Source organism: Serinus canaria, chromosome 1A (genome assembly GCF_022539315.1).
Source record: "Serinus canaria isolate serCan28SL12 chromosome 1A, serCan2020, whole genome shotgun sequence".
Lineage (NCBI taxonomy): Eukaryota > Metazoa > Chordata > Aves > Passeriformes > Fringillidae > Serinus > Serinus canaria.
In genome coordinates this window covers 46,121,982-46,144,225 of record NC_066314.1, presented here as the reverse complement: position 1 = coordinate 46,144,225, position 22,244 = coordinate 46,121,982, and the positions used below count along the sequence as shown (strand labels likewise).

The 22,244-nt window shown below is 45.9% G+C and overlaps 1 protein-coding gene across 3 annotated transcripts in view; it reads right to left on the bottom strand.

Moving 5' to 3' along the window:
* Nucleotides 1–22,244, bottom strand: part of LOC103813632 (solute carrier family 23 member 1-like) — a 32,623-nt gene that overhangs the window by 1,441 nt on the left and 8,938 nt on the right. The window contains exons 2-12 of one of the 3 annotated variants that reach the window (XM_018910055.3): nt 18,642–18,721; nt 14,945–15,088; nt 13,481–13,638; nt 10,350–10,509; nt 8,843–9,024; nt 7,024–7,144; nt 6,541–6,697; nt 6,110–6,363; nt 2,953–3,117; nt 1,997–2,105; nt 932–1,027 (exon numbers count right to left, since the gene is read on the bottom strand). In XM_018910055.3, the coding sequence (XP_018765600.3) occupies nt 932–1,027; nt 1,997–2,105; nt 2,953–3,117; nt 6,110–6,363; nt 6,541–6,697; nt 7,024–7,144; nt 8,843–9,024; nt 10,350–10,509; nt 13,481–13,638; nt 14,945–15,088; nt 18,642–18,695 (1,600 nt within the window). In that variant the 5' untranslated portion in view covers nt 18,696–18,721. The remainder of the gene's footprint in view (nt 1–931; nt 1,028–1,996; nt 2,106–2,952; nt 3,118–6,109; nt 6,364–6,540; nt 6,698–7,023; nt 7,145–8,842; nt 9,025–10,349; nt 10,510–13,480; nt 13,639–14,944; nt 15,089–18,641; nt 18,722–22,244) is intronic. The other 2 variants (XM_009086963.4, XM_018910056.3) reach the window with 2 other exon arrangements.

Below are 22,244 nucleotides of genomic sequence, written 5' to 3'. Positions count from 1 at the left end.
GAGCTTCCAGACAATCCCACTTTTCCTGCAACAGCTTCCAGATAAGCAGCCTTCTCCACTGCTTTCCATGGGAAGTTTTCACCTGCCACAGGAGATCCAAGAACTGTTCAAAGGGGAGGCTCATGCAGTGCTGGGGAAGCAAGGCTGGATGTTAACTGCCCAGACACTTCAGAGCAGATTTAGCTAGCAGTTACTAGTCAGTCACAGGTATGTACCCTAGCCAAAGGAATTCCTAAGTGCCTGTAGCTGCTGTGGCAGCCAAGAACCTCTTGGGAAAGGGAGTGATCCTACCAGTAAATTCTGCCCAGAGGAGCTGATGATTGAAGGCTGCAGGAAAATTAGTGAGCCAAAAGGAGATTGGCTTTCTGAGAAGCCACAGACAGTAACAGAATCTGGTTAACAGAGCATTCTTTCTTCCTGCTCTTTTCCTGCAGCTGAAAAGAGGGTTTTCTCTCCTACTCTTATGCCCTCCCTCCCCATGCTAGATGAAAATCCAAGGCTCTTTGCTGCCTGTGAAGGCCAGCACCAGCCTTTCCTAATGCTTTACACTGCTGTGGCTTTAGTTCAGCTTCAGTTTTAGCAGCTCCCATACTGGCACACTTCTTATGGCAGCTTTCCTCTCTCCTTTTAACTAGCAATATGGTTTTAGGCTAGCATTTCCCCTGAAAAACATATTTGCCAAACAAACCTTTTCCTCAGCCTGAGTTGTTCCTGACAAACTATTTTTTTTTAATAAGCTGTTTTCCAGCCAGAGAACATTTCAGTGATGTCTCCTGTTCCTCACCCCTCTCAGGGAGGAGTGCAGTCACACGGTGTTTCATGGTTGCCAGCACAACTCCTATCCATAGAACAGGAGTCATCAAAACAAAAAGTACCAGGGAACAAACCCTTGGACAGGCACAAACTAGCAGCTCTTTTCAGCAAATCCTACCTGGAATGGTGTTATCCAGAATAAATCCCAGAAGTCCACCCACAAACATGCCAGTGGTGAGAAGCACCAGGATCACTTGGTCAAGCTGGATGATTCCTAGCAAAAAAAAAAGAAAAAAAAAAGCTTTGGATCATGGTATAGGAAGAGCATTTTACCTGTTTTACCAGCAACATTTCTGGTGCCAAGAGGCTGCAAGCTGCATGCTTGCTTGGATGAGACTTGCAAATCCAAAGCAGAGTGTACAATTTGGGAGTGGAAGGGAGAATGATCTCACAGCTAGTTTCAGACCTACAGTTTTATTTTACGTGATTATTCACAGACTCTCAGTAGGCAGGAAATGGCTCATAAATATTTTAAGAGCTTATTAACAGTGCAGACCCCAGCACTGTCTGAGAAAAAGCCACCTTCTGCTCCAAACACATTCAGCACGTGCACAACTTAACACCTAAGAGCTCCCTACAGAGCGCGAGCTTCAGTTCCCAAAGAAATGTGAGTATATTTAGAAATTATGGGATTTCACCACAAGGCCACCAGGTGTGATATTTCCCCTTGAGGGCTGATGGCCATGAGCAAAGCCCAGAGGCACTGAGCATCTGACAGGGCATCTATAGAGCATGTGGTTTGTGGGCCCAGCTCTTTAATCAGCCCACCCAGCACACCACATATGCTCTAAGAGAGGACACTGGCATTTGTGATGAAGACATCAGTCACACAAGACACAGTGAAGGGCCAGCTGCTGGAGAACTGAAATTAAAATAAAGTGAACTTGACAGAATTTAGTAGAGGAGTATGCTCTTGCATTTTGAAAGCACAGCATTTATTGTTTATGAGCACGTAAGAAAGCCTCATTCATTGAGAACTCAGTCACTGACCAAAAGCAGAGATTTCTCCACTAGAGCTATGCCTCAGGGCAAAAGGCAAAAATAGCCCACACAGAAAGAAACAGGCAACAGTCAAAGCACAGGTTTCACCATTTTATCAGGAAAAACTATTTTAAAAGATTTCTCTGGTCAGCCTTTCCTTCCATTTCATGCTACAGAAAATGCTTCTGATGTCACTTCTTACCTGTTTCCAGCAGAGCACTATTTTTGCTTGCCCAGTTGGGAATTGTGAGGCCAGCAAATAGAGAAAATCCAAAGATAAAGATGTTTCTTGAGGAGTTCATGTCTGTATACTGCACAGAGAAATTTCATACATTACTACATGGACAAAACTCTGGATTACTGTTGTGTTCATGAGACATGGTGGGCTGCAAACACTGGAATCAGGAATGGACCCAGCCCTGGTGCTGCTGGGGCATTTGTGATCCTGCAGTCCCCAGTGCCAGCCAGCCCTGCCCATACCAGGGAGCCCTCTGTGATTCAGCCCCTCTGGGTGCAGCCCCTTATCTTTACCTGAGGAATTGCCAACACAAATGTTGGCATTTGCTGCAGTCTGGTTATAGCTGACAGAGTCTGTAAGAAACTGACTTAAAACTGAGGGTGCTGCGTGCAGTTTTGGGGACCACAATATAAGATATAAAGCTATTAGTGAGTGTCCAAAGGAGGACCATGAGGGTGGTGAGGGTCTAGGGAGGGGAAGCTGTACGAGGAGCAGCTGAGGTCACTTGGCCTGTCCAGCCTGGAGAAGAGGAGACTGAGGGGAGGCCTCACTGCAACTCCCACATGAGGGGAAGCAGAGGGACAGGTACTGATCTCTTAAATCTCAAGACCTGTGACAGAAAATGGCATGAAGCTGAGTCAGGGGAGGTTTAGGATGGATATCAGCAAAAAGCTTTTCATCCAGAGGGTGGCTGGGCTCTGGAACAGGCTCCTCAAGGAAGTGGCTACAGCACCAGCCTGCCAGAGCTCAAGAAGTGTTTGAACAATGTTCTCAGGTACATGGTGTGTGCTGCTCAGGGCCAGCAGTTGGACTCAATGGTCTTGATGGGTCCCTTCCAACTCAGCCCATTCTATGACTCTCTGTTTCAATGACATTAAGTCCCCTTCTCCAGGGATGAGCAGCGCTCCCACAGCTGTTACCTGCAAACTGGAAACGCCCACTGCCGCGATCACTCCGAACATCACAAGGAACATGCCTCCGATCACAGGGATGGGAATGCTGGCCAGCACGGCCCCAACCTTCCCGAAGATGCCGCTCAGGAGCATGGCACAGGCAGCAGCAATGATCACCATTCGGCTCCCCACCTGCACCGAGAGGAAGAGGAGGCAGTCACGCACTGACCGGCAGAGAGGGGCCATGGGGGCAGGCCCCAGGGCCAGCCTGTCAGGTAGGTGCTGCAGCTCTGGCCCTAGCACTGCATGGCACGTTCAGGGACAGGTCTGGATACAGCTGCTGGTGAGCTGGGATGCTGACACTGAATGGGAAGCATCAGTGTTTGTGCACCATAGGTATTTATCACATAAAGGACTCTGAAAGCACCACACCTATTTACTCAGTGTTATCCTCTCTCCTACTATTGCCAGAACTTCAACAGTTTGCTATTAAACTGAAATTAAAAAAAAAAATTAAGAGCACAGTAATACCCACTTGTTCTTGCTTTAGCCTAGAAATATCTTGGCATACATACAAGCCTGGCACTGCAACCCCCCAGCCAGTTCACTTGACAATCCTTCCGCCAGGGTTTGGATTGGCATCCAGAAGTGGCTTTCAATGAGGTATCCCACAATGATCCCTCCATTCCCTGGAGACCAAGATTTCAGAGACCAGAGCTGGCTGGCTGCTCCATCCTAAGCTCTGGGATCTGATATGTCCTTTCTATGGTCAAGAAATAAGAAGTGAGGAAGTCTTTTGCTCTGTCCCTCTCTCTCATCACCCATCTATCTTCAGTAAAACCATTTTTTTCTCATTTTTTCCCCTAGGCCTTTTCTTGGTTAAGCACTACAAAAAAGATGGGATGAAGGACCAAGCCATGCCCTATTTTCAGATCTGTTAGAGCACATGAATAGGAAAGAAAAAGAGTATCTGCCAAATAAAGGCTTGAAAGAGACATTTACATGGAAACTGAAAAGGAAAGCAGCAATATTTGTTAAACTTCCAAGTCAAGATAAGCTTTGCCCACACCAAAACTTGGACTGACAAAGAATCATTCTAAACGTACAATATTTGTGTCAGGGCAGTTCTGTAATGCTCTGCAAACGTTTTATAATTAAATTAAATATTTTAATCCCTCCCTTCAAATATCTGAAGAATGTCTAATTACAGGACAGGCTTTTTGTGAATGCTTTCAACAAAAACATTCTCAGTAACTAATAGTGTCTCTTTTTTAAGTATTTCTTAAACATGTCCATTTAAAATATTTTAAGTCTTTCTTGATTGTGAAAGAAAAATAAAAAAGATTTGGTGTGGAGTTTCAAAATAAAATCATGAGTTGCCTTCAGGTGATTCATTGCTTTTTATACTCTGGCTTAAAACCTTGGGACACTATTACCATCTAAATGACAATTTATAAAAGTCAACAGATCTATTTGTTCCAGGATTAGAACAAAGATTCAAAGTCTCAATTTGCTAAAATGTTGAATTACCATGTGTATGGAGTTGAACTTAAAGACAAAACACCTAATTCCAGTGATAGCACTGTGACCATATTCTGCTAAAGCCACTAGTTTGGAGTTTGCTTCAGTTATATCAGGAAAACGATAAAATCAGTTCTCTTTCTTAAGGCTGAAGAAACTGCAGGGCTCCCCACAATATGTGGTGACTCTGAGGCCTTTACTTCTCTTTAAAATCCTCTTTTCTTGGAAAGGAGTTCTCAGTACTGGCATACCAGGCCTGATCAAGCAGTTTAAATATTGGTGTCTGATACCATGTAAAATGTTGCATTTTGGCAGCATCTAGCAGCTTCTCCTTGCCTTATCTGTCAGCCCTGTATGTATCTGAGATCTCCAAAGACTTCTCCAGTGGTGCTGGACATCTGTGCTTAAGAGAGGAAACAAGTCCCTTGTGTTTCCATTTGTTATGGAAAAACATGTTTCCCACATAAAAAGGAAATGAAATCTGCCTTGTGCTCTCAGCACCCCCATCTGTCCCAGCCAGAGTGCTTACACTGATTTAAATTGACTGAGATGCTTACACTGATTTAAATTGACTGAGATGACACTCTATTTTCAGCTCTTTTAAGTGTGGACAGAGTGAGCGGAGGTGGGATCCAAGGGAAATATCTCTCCTGAATCAGCAAGGATGGCATGTCCTCCTGGAGGACTTAGCATACATTGTGAGAATACTTGTCCTATAACCTGGTAATTATCAATTTGGGCAGCATCCCACACATACAATGCATGCAGCAAACTGCACATCAGGAAAGAGCTGGCTCAGGTGGATGGTTAGTATGCACAGACTTCCTAGTGACAAAGCACACGTGGTGATAGGCTAAACTGGACTCAATGCAGACATCCAGACAGCCCTTGGTGCTTGAGGCAGCCACCTCAGTCAAACACTAACACTGCCATGTGTGAAAAATGGTTATTGTGAATGAGGTTTATAAAATCCAGTGAAATAAGCAATATTATAGAGTGGAAGCTGTAAGGAAGCTGCATTTATTTACTGACTCACAACTCTTCTGGCTTATCATTGCTTATTTGGCAATGACTTGAAAATGTTGTCCAGTTAGCAGCTGGATGTATGGCTGCAAAGCTTAGTCAAAATCTTTGATCTGGTTGTCAAGCTTATCTCTGGAAATTTCTTTCCCTGATAAGTGCAATTAATATACTTAAGGGACTCACACACAGACCTTTGCAATCACATTTTGTAATCCTGAAGAAATACTCTGCCTTTCACATGATTGCCATCCTTGGATTACAGACGTTGTGGAATTTGAAGCCCTATTACACATGCACCCTTTCCCTTTCTCTCCTCTCGCTCTCCATGCCCGTCAGATGTAGCATTGTCTCTCCAGCCTTACCTAGGCCAGGTGTCTGAGTCAGTGCACTAATTCCCTACGCAGGCCAGAGGCAGAGAAGCACTGCCCACCTGTTAAGTCATTTGTAGTGCTGCTGAGCTGGTCACCAATGTGCCAAGGCACAATTTCCCGTGTTCTAAGTTGTATGTGAGTAATAAAACTTTGGGGAGGCGGCCCGAGCTCACTCCCCAGGTCCAGCACTCAGCCGTGCGCACCGCTCTCCTGCACACACCCCCGCGGGGGAGCCCTGCGGGCGGCACCGCAGCGGCGGCCAGGCTCACCTTGGTGATGCCCAGGACGCCCACATTCTCGCTGTAGGACGTGGTGCCGGTGCCCGTGCCCCAGGCCCCGGCCAGGAGGCAGCCGATGCCCTCCATGCCGATGCCGCGGCTGATGGCGTGCTTCGGCGGCGACGGGGCCCCGCACAGGCGGGCACAGGCGTAGTAATCCCCCACGGACTCCAGCATGGAGGAGATCACCCCGGCCAGGATGCCAAAGATCCCGGCCAGGCTCACCGTTGGCGTTCCCCACTGGCCTGCAAGTAAAGACCTCGGTTCAGGTGAAATTTCAGGGTTTCATTTCCCCCTGCTCCGGGGGAGGAAGAACAGCAGGAATGCCTGTGGGCCTTCGCCTGATTTTTGACATTTCCTCTCCTCCTGGTAGTCGTAAGCAAGCCGGAGTAGGCAGGATGGGGAAAGGGAGGCAGTGGTACCTGGGTAAGGCAGCCGAAACCAGGGAGCCCGTGACAGAACGTCCCCACGACTGTCTGTCCGGGCCAGGTGGCCGTAGGCAGTGGGGGCCGCAGGGAGGACGCTGGTCACTGTCAGCACGTAGCAGAGCAGCCAGCTCAGGGAGAGCCCCAGCAGCACCTGCCCATCACAAGCAGCAGTGGGGTCTGGTTAGGGTATGGCTGCGTCTTCAGCACGGCTGGGGTGGACAATGTGTCCCCGCCCGACCCTTTTCCCTGCACACGGAAGGGAGGCAAAGAGGCAGCAGGAGCTCCTGGTGGCCCTCCCTCCCTTCCTCCCAATAATCAGGGCCATGGGGGGCTTTTTCCTCTCTGCCCCTTACCACACAGGCTCAGCTGGGAAGCACTCGCTCATCGGGACACGAGTGGAAAAAGCCCAGGCAGCCCGGGGTGGGGGTGAGGCCAGTCCCTGTCACAATTCCCTGGTATCCAGGAACCCCAACGTACCGGGAAGATCTGGAAGAGGTAGATTGAAGAGAAGTGGGACTTCTTGCCTCTCTGGTAAGATGGAAGCGGCACAGCAATGTGTTTCAAGTACTGAGAGAACAGAACTATGAAAAAAATAGTCCTAGAAGGAGGGGAAATGAGACCATGAAGGGCATGCCCAGCTGCCCACCTGTCCCCACACTGACCTGCTACCCAAGAACCCAGGACTCCAGAAGACCCATAAAAACAGGCTCTCAGCACCAGAGGGTGGCACCCCACTCCACCAAGCCAGATGTGGAACAAGCTTTCCATCATAATCTACTGATAGCTCTGCATATTTGCAAATAACTCTTTTACCCTTATTGTTTCAAGACTGACACCCCAGGCAGTGCATCTGTGAGTATGACACAGTTGCAGAAAGGTTTAAAATGCCTCATAAGTAAAAGAAAGACCTGACAGACATGCAAGGTTCAGGTTCTGCCTGTGTAATTCAGATACACTAGAAATACAGGATTTATTGTTTCCTGATTTCGGGTTTATCTATGCTGCTCTTCAGGGGCAAAAAGCTCCTGTAACACAGAGTGAAAGAAGAGAGTTTGGTTTGGCTGTGCAAATCCCTGTTCTGAAAGAAAAAAACATGGTGGGGCTGCACATGATGCCCTCAGAGCCCTCCCAGCCAGCCAAGAAGGGGAGAGCATGGCTCTCTGTCAGTGAGGGCTGAGCTATGGAGGGGCCCTCCATGGCTGGGGTGTTCCCTGGCAGCACCCAGGGCTCATGCTGATGGAAGTAACTGCAGCTGCAGCTCCTCTCCCATCCCTTGTGTAGGACACATCTGGGAACAGCAGCACATCTGGGTGCACTCACAGCCTGCCCCCCCTGTGCCTTTTGCCCAGAGAGGCCAACCAGATGAAGCTGGAGGCTGCCATATGTGGAGAGAGGGCAGGGACTGGGCATCCCACTTTGACTGCTGAGCTGGTAGAAGACCACGGAACTTTTCCTGGGTTAGCCAGGCCTCTGAAGTTCTCCTCAGTATTTTACAACAAATCTAAATTTTATACATGGAGTGAATTCATCTGGATAGGATTTGTTGAGAAATCAATTGCACCAGCTGAAGTGCACTGACTTTACTGGAAAACTGGTAGTTTTCCCCATGTGAAAAAGTGACAAACTGTAGGTGCAGTAGTCAGGGACAGGCAGAATTCCAACAGTGAAAAGAAAACTCTGTCTTCATTTCTCTGCAAAGACACTCTGTGACATACACAATTCAAAGCTCTGGATGACTGGTTTCCATTTGTGGTTTCTAATGCTACAGTGTCCAGACAGACTGTGTGAGTGCACACTTCGTCCATTTGCATAAACAAAGGTGCTCAGCAGCCTTACAACTCTGGAGAGAACAATTCCTCCTACTCATGTGAAGACAACACATAAAGCACCAGCTATTTCAACACAGAATATCTGAATGCTCAACTTGGTCATTTTAGGAATGTCTATTAAACTTAACTAACATGTGTGTAAGTGTGTGTAGACAACTGTGATGGAGACTGCACACACATGGGGAAGGCTTGTATCTCTGCTGACCTATGGATTTTATATTTTTACAAAAGTCTGTGGTTTTTTAACTCATTTTTGGGTTTTGCTTTGTTGCTGAGAGCTTAACCTCCTGGGGACTGGAGAAGAATGACTATGTCACATGGCTGCCTTGCACAAGCCTGTCGTATGTTGGTGCTCAACAAATAAACCATGAACCCAGAGGAACTCTGCTATGGACTGTGACACTTGGTTTCATATTAGAGGCAAGTGATTTGTGTACTCTCATCTTTCCCAGAGATGTGAGACTTACAGGAATGCTATGCCCCAGTGCTGCCCAGCCATGTCTCCAGCTGACTCAAACAGAGGTAGTACAACCAAGGTGATGGTGGGGGCAATTGTCAGGGGGCCGATGAACCTCATCAGAAACCCAATCAGGCCAGAAAATCCAACGAAGATTTGAAAGCACGAAGTTACAATGATAGTTCCTTGCACCTGGAAAAATTGAGGATAAAAACAGAAGTTGGAAGGAACTCCAGCTGTTGAGCCTTTTCTTCACGTCAGTGCAAATCCAGCATGAGAGCCAGGCTCAGTCTCTAGGGACAGACTGGCATAGAGGCCTCTGCTGACAACAGTAAAACCTGGCTGACAATTACATGCGGGAAGGACCACCAAAGCAGCAGCACAGCAACTTCCCCCTTGGCTGATGGATTTAGTCCTCACCAGGGCTAATTTTGTTCCAGAGATCACCTCCTCCCTGTCCTCTTGGGCCACCCAAGCATGCATCACCTGCCCTGCTCTCTCCTGCCTGCTCCCCCAGGACAGGGGAAAAGCTGTTGCTGCAAAAACAGGAGCAGAGCCATGGTCTCCACTGATCTTCCTTTTGGGAAGGGCTTGGGTCTCTTCAGCGCACTGCTGAGGCAGGTGACTCATCGCAGCCTCTTTTTGTTCCTGAGTATCAGTTTCACTCTGGGAGCACATTTATCACCCTGAACTTCCCAGTGTTTGACAATCACTGCCAAGGAGCCAGCAATTACATTCTGAAATGCTGCTCACCTCAGTGTCAGCTTCAGGCAGGGGCAAGGCTGCTCTCTGCCTTCTCAGATTTGATAACAAACCCAGGCTTCAACCTCTGTGGTGCTGAGCACCTTCCTTTCCCCCAGCTCCAGGGGCTGGTAAATGACCCAGGCTGAAATGAGACGTCAGCAGTGCCCTTGTGATAGATCTATGTGTATCAGCAGAGAGCAGCCTGTGCTGCACAGCAAACCCCTGGTGAGCTTTGAACACTTCCCAAGAGGTTTGCAAAACACACCAACAAATGGATCCACAGAGGCAAACTTAGTCACTTGCTCTGATAAAGGCAATTGATGTAGAATAAGGCAGTGAAACCACTGACTTTTCTGGTTAACCCTTCTGGTTACCTAAGAATGTCCTTTTCCTTAATATTTACAGTAGGCTTTGCCTTGCATTTTTTACTAGGTTTCCTGTGCTTAGACAGGGTGATTTCCTTGACAATATTTTCCCTCCCTTTCTTCTTCTAGGCTAACCATGCTTTATAGAGAAGGGATCTGACTGGCCCAGTGGAGACTTTGCAGGGACCATAAATCACATGAGGAGGTCTGCACATCCTCTGTTCAGCAGCAGTGAAGCACCTACTTTTTTGATAGAGAACAGATGCATAGAAAGCTGCAACAGCTTGAGGGCCAAGGTTCATTGGGAATAGAAGTTTTTCCAGCTGTGATGGCTGTGATATGGTCAGGCACTTTACTGAAAGCAAACAGCCCTGATACAGAGCAGGTGCCACTGAAAATGTAACATACCTCTCGCATCCGTGTCTGCCAGACTTGGATGAATTCTGGTGAAGAGGCATTCACCAGGGTGGCATTGTTTGTCCAGGCAGGGCACTTCCAGTTGGGGAGAGACAGCATTGCCAAGATGGGAGTCACGAATGTTAAAGTCCCTCCTTGAATAATAGGCAGCCTGGAAGGAAAGCAGAGGGAAAAAAATGACAAAAATAACAAGTGAGAGTGCTAGAAACTCTGCTCTATAAGGGTGAGAGAAAGGAAAGCAAAATAAATTTAAAAGTCAGTCTGCCCATGGCCTCGGACAGTATCTTTTGAATTGTCGTGGCAGGTCACTGTCACTGACCATGGGGAGGAATTGCTGCCCATTGCATTCAAGAGCACTGACATGGGGTAAGAGCTGAGGTTCAAATACCAGCAATAGAGGGGCACATCGGTGCTACAGTCCAGCCCTGCTACCCCGTGTTAAGGAAAAAGTACTGCTTCTGATGGCTGATGAGACCACAGACCTGCACAGAGTAGGAAAAATCTGGTGGAAGGAAGAAGACCGAGGAAGGATGCTGAGATGCGGAAGGAAAGTTCAGTCAATTTTGCCAATATCCAGTTGCTTCCTCTCTCCCCTTTGGCTGCTTTGGTTTTCTTCACAATGTGCTCATGCACACAAGGGCATGCACTAACTACTCTCCATGTCACAACAATCCTCAGTCTGAGGGTGACAGAAAATGTGACTTGGCTTTTAGTACACCGGGTTTTAATGCCAATTCCTTTTCTGCATTTTTTTCCACTGAAACTAGAAAGGAAACCTGCATGGAGGGGTCTGTGGGCACTGCCTGGGTGTCTGGGGAGACCTTGGCTCTCCCCCCGTACCCCATGTCTCCTGGCTTAGAGTATCTCTCCCTCTGGGAATCCCTCAGAGTAGCAAGGGGCTTGCATCTCCAGAGGAGTTCAGCACTGGCTTCATGCAGAGATTTATACAGCAGAGCAATGCTCTTTTGAGCTGCACCAGCCTCTTTTTCCATGCATGAAGAAATGGAGATAGAGACCTAAAAGGCCTGACTCCTCAAAGCCCCACATAAGCCCCCATTGCAGTGCAAGTTTTTTTAACCATTCCTCTAGTGTGCTTGAAAAATCCTAGCTGCCTGAGGGTAGCACAACATCCCTGAAACAGCCAAGGGAAATCTCCAAGGTGCCTCTGTTTTCCTTCCTCTAGGGAGCACCCCTAGGAGGAACCCCCAAAGCAACCTCTCCTTGTGCCAGGAGCTCTCATGGCACCTGTTCAGAAAAGCCATGGGACAGCAATTCAGGTGACTGCTTTTGCAAGGCACAGCTTTCCCCGAAACAGAGGAATTTCTAACATTCTTGAAATAAGAGATGGCGTAGCTGTAACAGACCATGTCTCTGTCACCTAAACCAAATATTTATACTAGTCATGCCTAACTGAAGCACTGTCAAAGCTTTGAAACAATTTTGTTGGGCAAGACACAAGAAACAAACAAAAAGAAACAGAGCAGGCCCAGGGCCATGACTTAGAATCTAACAATAGATTTACAGTTCCTGTAGTGTTGGTTCTTAAGATATTTTACAGCCAGTGTTGGCATGGGTAGGCTCAGAGGAAAATGGAGTGCCAAGGTGATGCTTATGGGGTACCCTGAACTCTTTCCTGTGGGGTTTGCAAGAGAGAAAGCTGCAGAAATAGGGAAGGCAATACTATGTTTTGATAATCAGTATATGATGTCCAAGCATTTACTAAGCAGGACTCACCACAACAGCAAATGACCTGTGTCTCCCCTCAGGACCCTCTGACAGTGTCTCCAGCGACTGCCTGGGACCCACTGCTGCTTTTTCATGCTGTGTAACATGACTGAGCTGCAGGTTGCAGTGGGTCAGCTTTTCCCTTGGTTATTGCTTCATGAATGTCCTCATGCCTTATAGTTGGGGTCAGCAACAAGGCAACTGCACCCTCAGCATGGCAAAAGCCATTCAAGTTTATCCCATGGGAACAGCTCCTTACCAATTAATTTGATCTGTTTTACCTCAATTAGCTATTCATCCATGGGAGAGAGAGGCTCTCTGCTACTCTTTAATCCCCATTTAACAGAGAGCAGGGGACATTACAGCACCGAGGCATTTGGAGGGTGCCTGGGAGAACTCAGAATGCCTGAATTTCACCAGCAGTGGTGGTCACAGACTCCAGCCTGAATTTAGCTGAAAACCCAGTTTCTCTGTTTTTTGTGGTCAAGGTGCTCCTCCTTCCTCCACTAATCTTGTAACAATGTAGGAGAAGGAGAGCATGCCTCAGGAAATTTGCCTACAGACACTTAAGACAGAGAGACAGAAAAAATTCAGTAGTGAATGAAGCAGGAGGAGGAAAAACATTTTGTGGTGCTGGCAGTTGACCAGTGATTAAGCAGAGTCCCTCAGATTCAGAAGCCAAAGAATGTATAGCTTTTGTCTTTGAAGCAAAAAACACAGGTTCCCAGCATACTAGAGGAAAAAACAGCCTGTGGAAAGAGAGAGACAGCCCAGAGTTATGACAAGGGGAATAGAAGAAGTTTTTCAAAGTCAGCAAAGATACAGGGTCTTTCTGGAAAAGGGGAGTACTTGCAGTCATCTCTGTCATTAAATACTTCTTTTTCTGGGTACTGAATAGCAACTCCATGCTCATCTCACTGCTAGCTGCTCATCAGCAAAGGATGTTTTATGCCACAAATCCCTGACCATGGGAAATGGCACCACATGTGCCCTGAGTCCCTAAGTGGTGGCAGATGGACTTCACCCCTAGAGTTTTCCTTTGAATTTGTGTTCTCTTGACCCCAGGCCCAAATCAGAAGGCTCCTGCCTCAGCTGGAAGATCCCTGGAGTAAGGAAAAAGCAGGTTCTTTTTACTGCATGTCACAATGCTCTATTATTTTGAGGACAGATTCCTTATAAACCAAACAAAAGGTATATGAAGTATCAGAAGATAGAAAAATTTGGAAAAGCAAGGTAACCCTGCAAAGCTCTCAGCAGTTTCAGGGTGCTTTGGCATGGACCCTGCCAACTTTGGGATTGCCCAAGGGTAACAAATGACTCACTGATAAACTCTCCAACAGGGTGGTGGCTTAGCACACAGTAATTGCTCATGTTCTCAGTTCTTGCATTTGGCCTACCTCACTCCAAAGACGACTTGCAGCAGGGTGCAAATTCCTGAGACAAAGATGATGGTGCTGATCAGGTGGCTCTGGGTCAGTAGGTCATGCTGCAGGCAAAGGCCTTTGGAGAGCATCAGCGGGACGGCTACAAGACCTCCTATGGCTGTCAGGAAGTGCTGGGAGCCACAGAGAAAGACTGGGTGAAGGACACAGAACTGGCTCTCTGTTATTACCATGATGTTGAGAACTCACAGATTTGTGCTTGGGTGATGCTAACAGTACCCATTCTCTCTCTTTTTCTTTTGGCAGCTTTAATGCTTTCCTAGGGGCTGTCCAAAGCACCTACAAGAATTGCAATGCACCCACTGAAATGTCTCCTCCTTGACATGTCCAAAGACCTTTTGTAGTACTGTGGACTTCCCAGACCACTGTCAGACACAACCAGTTTATCCCCAGCATCTGCAGACAAAGCTCTTGGACATACTTTTCCAGGAAGCTGGGAACCTCCCAGGGTACAGGGAGAAAGCAATCAGGCAAAGTGAATGCAAGTATTTCAGTCCATCTTATTTGCACCACAAAGCATCACATGAAAAGTTGGCAAATTGGAGCTACACGTTTTTTGCCATCAGTAGCTTTTCTCACAGAGCACAATTATGGATAACCATAAAAAGTGAGTGCCAAAGAATGGAAGAATTGGGTATTGTGTTTGTCAGAAGAGTCACAGACATATTTCTACAATGACCTGTTGTTAATAACTAAATCTGAAAACAACTTTTAAAACCTCTTTTTATTTTCATTATTAACCTATGTTGTTCACTCTCACTTTGGAGCACAGCACTGCAGTGGTGGAACTGGCGGCACTCAGAAACACACTTCATTCACTATTGGCATATTTTATTAAAATTATGATGCAGATGTGTTGGGTTGATACACTCTAAATTTCCATTTAAGAAAACAAAGTCCAAAATTCCACCAACCTCCAAGCACAGTCCATCATTATCTTAATGACTCTGAGGTCTCTTTTCCCACAGGCTCCCCACCCAGCATGGCATTGGTGGCACTGGGTCATTTAACACACGTGGGCACAGACACCAGCCAAAACAGCATGGGGCCTGAGTTTTTGTTGCCATGGGAAGGCAGAAGTTCAGAAAGCCTTTACACATTTGGGTACCTTCAGCCAAGGTATCCCACATGTTCTTATTAACTGCTTGACCCCAGCCCCAAGACTCTGCCTGACCATTTGCTCTTCAAAGGGTGCAATGTAGCTGTGGGCATGATGGTAATAATCAGCATTCAGAATGCTGACTATGGTAATAGCATTCAAGACCAAAGGACTTGAGCTCACTAAGATCCAGCCTCAGGGCTCCATTCAAGCCCTGTGAAAGTAAAACACTCCCAAATTCAGGTTTCACCCCAGTTAAGTGGCTGAAGAGCCTTGTAACTTTTACCTACTCCCAGCCTCCACCTGCTTTCCCATCTCACCTGAATGCCCAGCAGGATGCACAGATACCAGGGAGGCACATCTGTGACAGAGTAGCCAAGCTTGGTCCCACTGGGACTAGTGCCTCCACCCTCCTCTGGGCCACAGGCAGCATGAGCTGGTGACAAATGACTCCCACGTTTACCCTGGACAACAGGAGAGACACTTTGTTAGCCAGAGCCTGGCCCTGCAGATGCCCAGCAGCTGCTTCTCTAGCAGCCATGCTCCACATCTGGCAGGAATACCTCCTGTGTAGCTTTCAACAATGCCACAATATTGGAAAAAAAAAAAAATAAACAAAACAAAACCAAGGAGGGGAAATTAAAACAGAGGCACAAAACATATATGGAAAATTTTTGTATGTGCTGGTGTGTCTAGGCCTGAAGAAACACTAGAGGGTGTCTCAGTCTCAAAGGGACATCCAGACAAAGTGTGTTAATATCATTAAAATCTAGTTAAGGATGAAGAAACCGCAACCAGAAGCAAGGAAAAGAGTGCAGTGGGCTTATCAGTGAAAGCTGCCCTGTCCTCTGATCTCTGCACCTCCTGGCAATTCCACCCAAACAGCATTTTTTATAAAACATGCTAAAATACCTGGCTGCCACTAATTACTGAGTACAAGCACATTTTATATTGCATTTCCTAGATCTTCTCTTTCAATCTCCTTATGCTTACCTTTACCAATGTTCTGCCTTGACAAAGACACCTGCCTTTTGTCCTGCTAGAAAACCCTGCTTCTCCAGAGGAGCTGGGTGAAACACAGGGACACCAGTAGGTGGGAAATCCCAGCATCCATGCCAAAGGAGCTGGCTGAAACTGCTACCCAGGAAGGCTTGGATCTCCTCCCAGGCAGCCAGAAGCCCCAGGGAGCTCTATGCCTTACAGTGTCTATTTATATAAAGATGCCTTTTGCCAAGGAAAGCAAAGTAGTGCTTTGCTTCACTTGCCACAGCTTTTAAGTTGAGCAAATTCTTCTGGTTGTCCGTGCCTCCTTCCAGCCCACTCTGACCCCTGTGCACACACACACACATATACATAGGGTGGAAAGAAGCTGCCTGAGAAACCACAACACTTAGAGCCAGATGCAAAAGCTAATTAAGATCCCAAAGCATTTGTTTCATTGGCCCATCTCCAACCAGCAAGTCCTCAGCATCCTGGCAGCAGAGGGCTTTTCTGAGCTGACATGCCTTGCTCTGTCAGGCAGGGACAGAAACCTGCTGTCTGGAGAAGCCTAATCAGTTTGTCTGCACCAAACTTCTTTTTTGTTGTTGCTTATTTTTTTATCCTCCAAGTCCTGCAGGAACCTGAAGACACCAAAATAGTCATCACGACAGCAAAGTGTCTGCAGTAACACTCCTGGTCTGCCTACTGGTGGAGGCAAACAGATAGTGCTGTGGTCAGGAACAGAGATATAAAATTAATGTTACCTTCTGTTGTAAATTTGCAGATGTGGCAGATTATTTCCAAAATCATTTGCCTGAAACCTCCAGGTTTGCATTCTCTTGGTTGAGTCTCCAAAGTTCTACTTTAGGTCATGCTGTTGAAAACAGGCCATGTAATCCCTAAGGCCTCAGACCCTAATATTGGTATTGATCTGAACTGTTGTGTGAGGAGTGGGGAACTCAGGTTGTAAGAGTATGATTGAATGAATTTTTAATTTCTTTGTTCAAGGGTCCTCTCCAGCAGCACCCAGCTCGAGCTGTTTCTACTGCAGTACCACTCAAATAAATGACCTTAATCAAGTTAAAGCCCGAGACTCTGCTCCGGCATTCCTACGCTGGAGAAGCCTCTTTAACAAACACAGTGTATTTACCCAGCCTGGGCAAACTGGGAGCATTACAGATACTTCAAAATAGATAGGTGAAGGCAGACTTAATTCAAACTGACTCAGGCATGAACTTCAAGAGCAAAAGGTGCCCCTTAATAACTCCCTGGGCAGACATTTTCATTTCAGAACAAGAGAGCCTGAGCCATGGATTAACAAATGTACAGCAAGGTACTTAAGACTGCCCATGCATGGAATTATTTGGAGACAATTACTCCTGAATAACACCATGGGTAGACAAATGCTAAGCTAGGCAGACAGCAGTAAGCTCCTTTCTTTTCATTGCAATTTTCCCTGTATTAACCAGGAGGAATATTCCAGGCAGGCAGAGCCTGTGCCAGTAACAGGCCCACATGATCATCACATGAGCGCCTGACCCTCCCCAGGAGCTGGAGGAGAGTGAGCAGGGCTCATCAGGAAAAGGATGGAGTGCAGATATCAGGATGAGAAAGGAGCAAAGGCACTGGACTCAAACTGAAATGCAGGAGGTACCATCTTAATATCTGAAAACATTTTTTTGCTGTGAGAGTAACCAAGCACTGCACAGGTTGCCTGGAGAGGTTGTGGATTCTCCATCCTTAGAGATATTAAAAAACTGTCTAGACACAGCCCTAGGCAGCTGGCTCTGGACAGCCCTGCTTGAGCAGGGGTTTGGAGATGGTGATCTCCAGAGTTGCATTCTAACCTCAGCCAGCCTGTGAGGCTGAGATGCTGGCAGGAGGACAAGGCAGGAGCAGTCTGGAGCAGGGTTCTCAGCCCAGCTGCTCCCATGAATCCAGGGGACCAGTACACCTTCCATGTGCCTCAGGGTCCAGACACTGCACGAGGGTCCTCAATCACATCTTAAATAGATGTATCAGGAAGGCAATCAGGAACTGAACTGCTTGAACCACAGGTAAAAGACCCTTGTCTTCTACCTCCTTGAGGGTGATTCAAACCATAAAAATTCACAAGTCTGATATGTGTTCTGGCAGAACAAGTTAAAATGGTGAGCCTGTTAAAAATAATGAAAGAAAACTGACTGAGCACTTCCCTGAGGCTCTGCCCACAGCTGGCACAGCACCTCCACTGCACATAGCAAGTTCACCTAGAGCTACCCAAGAAATGTGGGGCTTATACACTAGGAGGTTAAATGCTTCCTCCAAGGTAGCACAGACAGGTGGTCTGTATCAAGGTAGCAAGATGTTTGCAGGACCCTACTCCTTCATACCTGCTGACAGAAAATAAGCAAAGTTTTTAGTTTCTAATGGAGGTGACCCCTGCTTTGGGATAGGAAGAGGGCTGTCATATCCCAGGACCTTGCCCATGGCTGTTATAGCATTCTCAGTGTACCACACACCCCTGGACTGGCACATCATTTGCAGCTTTTACTACACGTCTATAATTCTACAGGATGCCCTCCTCAGCTGACACCCGAATCTCTTCTTCACTCACATTTCTAACAATTCATCTCATTTCTCTTTGGAAATAGGTCCAAAAGACAAAGAAAAACAGTCTTTACTAGGCTAAAATTCAGTTGTAATTTTTCTAATGCATACATAAAATGCTTTACCATGAACATAACCACAAGCTCACCTGTTTTTCAGTACAGATACACATGCAGGACCATTCATCTACATTATCATTTTAGAAACAGTGGAGGGAAAAGAAATTAAAAGGGTGCCAGAGAGTAGAAAGTACACTGAGCCTGCAGCAGCAGCAGGGGCTGTAGTGAGGAAATCATTCCTCAGATTCTTGTCAATAAGAGCCGAGACAGAAGTTTAGCACACACCAGAATCACTGCAGCAGCCCGAGCCCCCAGCTCTCCCCTTCTCCTCCTTCCCCAGGGTTTGCACCTCTTTATGCAAGAATTACCCTTCAGAGAGCAGACTCACCGCAAAGCTGGGGTTCCCTAGCCCATTGATATCTTTGCCTGAAGAGGGTGTCATGCCTTCCACTTGCCTTCACCGACTGCCTTGAAAAAGAACCAGTCAGAAGAGGAAAGCCTCCCAAATTCCCACTCCTTTCAGTCAAAACAGCCCCAAGGAAACAGGGTGAGAAGATGCAGAAGCTGGATTTCAGGAGCCAAACAGCGCTCAGTCCTAGCTATTCATGTGAGCTGTATTGCAGAAGCATTCCCTTTTCTTTGGCTTATATAAGTGACTCATTTTCTCCAGCTGATTAGAGGACTGGCATTCAAATCAATATGGAAAGCAGCCCTTCCCTGGAATGAGAGAATCAGTAACTCCAGACAGAAAAGCTTCATCCACAGCCAAGGATGCTGGAGGATATCAGAGAGGCATCCCACACCACCTTGGAAATTGTTGCTTCATTACTGTTTCAACAACAACTTGCATTTTTTGTGTGGGTTGGGCCTATTTGAAGATCTTTGTCATCATCTTTGGGACATTCAATTACTAGACAGTTTCACTTATTTCATATATAAACTACTGTACAAACACTGTCATCTTGTAGGATACTCCTATTACAGCCTGAAAAGAATGAAGCTTTTTCTGTGAATTTATTTATGGCAGCAACCAAGGACCAAGTGTTGACATATATTTGTTGTTTAGCTAAAATAAATTTGAAATAGAATGAGTCATAGCTGTAATATTGTGTGATTTGGAATACTGTTTGCTTAGCTTTCGTTGCTTAGCATGAGCAGCTGGATTTCCTGAAGCCTTGAGCCACAAGCTGTGGACTTTCATAGAGATATGCTTTTGGCTGAAATGCAGTTAATTTTCCTAGTAACTGGTACAGTGCTGTGTTTTGTCTTTGGGATGAGAAGAATATTGATAATACACTGATTATTTAGTTGTAATATTTATCCTGAGTCTAACATTTTTTAGTTCCCCATGTTCTGTTCTAGGGAACAGATGCACAAGAAGTGCAAAACAGAAGATAAGGATGCTACATCCATCAACTCAATAAAATAAGGCGATGGCCTGGCTGCATGAAGACAGAGAAAGAGTTCAATAAGATATTAGAAGACCCAGACCAAAAATCACCATTGGACTTAAAAACTGCATCAAGCGCACATAAGGGGCAGGTGTGTAGTCTTAAGCATATAATTGCCTGGGGATTTCTTTGTTCATGGTCCCTCTCTGAAGGCATCCAGCTCAAGCTGATGTGCTGCTGTACCACTCTATTAAATTCTTTGTTTTTACAAATTCTGATGCCTGAGACTCTTTTGTAGGAAACATGTAGCTGAGTCCAAATGAGGAGGAAGTGCACCTGAGAGCGTGTGTGTGTGTGAGAGTGAGGAAAGAACACTCACTGGCTGATGGAGCTGCTTACTGTGAGGGATTTTGGTCTCAGCTGGTGTAGTCTTGGGGGGGCATGTGTGGGTGTGACTGACTCCTGGAAAACCAAGGCAGTGGCTTCTCCTTTCACACAAGTCATCAGAACACGACACAAAAGAGGTATAGAAAACGTAAGATATTGAAAAAAGATGACTTCAGGAGATCTGATTATCCCCATACAGCTAAGCATCCTAGCTCACAACCATCAGATGGCCAAAGCATAGTTACCCTTTTCTTAAAGTAGCTAATGGTGTTAATGCTCCATCAAACCATTCCAGCCACCCCACCCTACTTAGATTAAACTCTATTTAATTTAATGGCTTCCTAAGGCAGTGAGCTTCAATTGCAAAAACTCCTTTGGAGAGGGGCATGTTATCACCTAGACTTGGTGACTAGCCATTGGCAGTATCTCCTGGTTTCCTTGAAGGATGCAGTGGAAGTGAAATAAACTCCAGTCACAATTCCTTCTGTAGAGCTTTGGTATTCTCACATCTTCTCTTGCGACCAGGACTTCATTACAGGATAGGACAACATTGCCTTAAACACTATTAGTGAAGTTACATCCTGCTGGACAGATAAATTCTAAGACATCAAAATCACTGAATCCTAGGATGGTTCGTATTAAAAAAGACCTGGAAGATCATGGAATCATAGACTCAGAATGGGCTTGGTTGGAAGAGAACTTAAAGATCATCTAGTTCTAGACTAGAATGGCACAATATTCCTCTGGGGCTAGTCTATCTTCTCAGTCAATTTTTATTTTTATAAAAATACCTACTAATTTCAGCCCAGCATCTGTTCAATTACTCCTCAGTCCTGCCATTACCTTGTTTTCAGATGAGACCCAGGCATTCAGTAACCAAGGCTTCTTAAACAATTTAAACTTGTTTAACATCCAGTAGGTGTGGGTGCATAACAACACCTGTGTCACCTAGACTAGCATATGAAACTGCCCACACAAAAGAATATTAAGGGAACAGGGTAAGAAGAACAAAATTATAATAACAACATCAATCCTTTTCCTCAAAAAAAGCTGGGCAGAAAACCAGTTTCCCTCCTGGGAAATCCTGCAGTGCAAAAAATGCCCTTTTTAGAGTACCAAGAGATTGCAGCTTTTAATAAAAAAACACAAGAAAGAAGTCCTACATAGCCAAAAGTCTGAACTTTAAGCCTGTTAGGAGTGAAGAGTTTAACAATACCAACCTTTGGCCAACAGAAGGTTAATAATCTGGAATCTAGATGAAGGTTATGAAATAGCACAATGTATATGTCAAAGTAGAAATTTATGGGGTCCATGTGAAGTGCCCCAGCCTGGAATATCCTGCCATTGGAAATAAGCAAGAAAAGTAGGAATTCTCTGTGTACATGCAAATATTTGTATACATAATGTATACAAGCACATTTGTGTGCATATTTAAGAATATGTATAACAAGATTATCAATAAATTACTAAATTGTGAGGTTTTTTCAGAACAAATTATTATTCAATTAGCAAAAATGCATGTTTGAACAGCAATGTTGTGAACCATTGATTATTGATGACAGAAAATTATACAAATGACTTTTAAGTATAAATTGGCAGGTACAGACCTTTTCAAGTTATTCATACTGTTTTAGGAAAGAAAACAAAAAAATATAAGACAGATTGCTTCAGACTTGTGTGTCAGGTACACCTCTTGCTGTCAGTCAAGTGACCTGGCCAGCTGATCATGACATTAAAGGCTGGCTCTTATGCCCCTGTGGGGGGCATAAATCAAACTTTATGCCTCTGCAATGCAAGCACTGATACAGGAGCTCCCTTTGCTTTCAGTGAGTACCTCCAAAACTTCCAGTGCACCTTAAAATCGGAGTCCCAAGTGGGATAGATTTGCAGAATATTCTGAATTAGAAGGGACTCACAAGCATCATCGAGTCCAACTCTTAAGTAAATGGCCCATACAGGGAGTGAGCCCACAGCCTTGGTGTTATTAGCACCATATTCTTTCCCAAAACATGAACCAACCAAGAGTGACTGGCACAGGTGAAGATGTCTAAAGCTGAATGAGAGGCATCCCTCCATGCAGGGCTGTGCATCTAACCCAGGGAGGTGCAGACTTGCTGAGGCGTGCCAAGCCCCTTGCTGAGAGAGCAGGTTCATCCACAGTGCTCTCACAAACCTGTGGCACTGAATCCCAGCTCCTGGGGTTGAACAAAGGT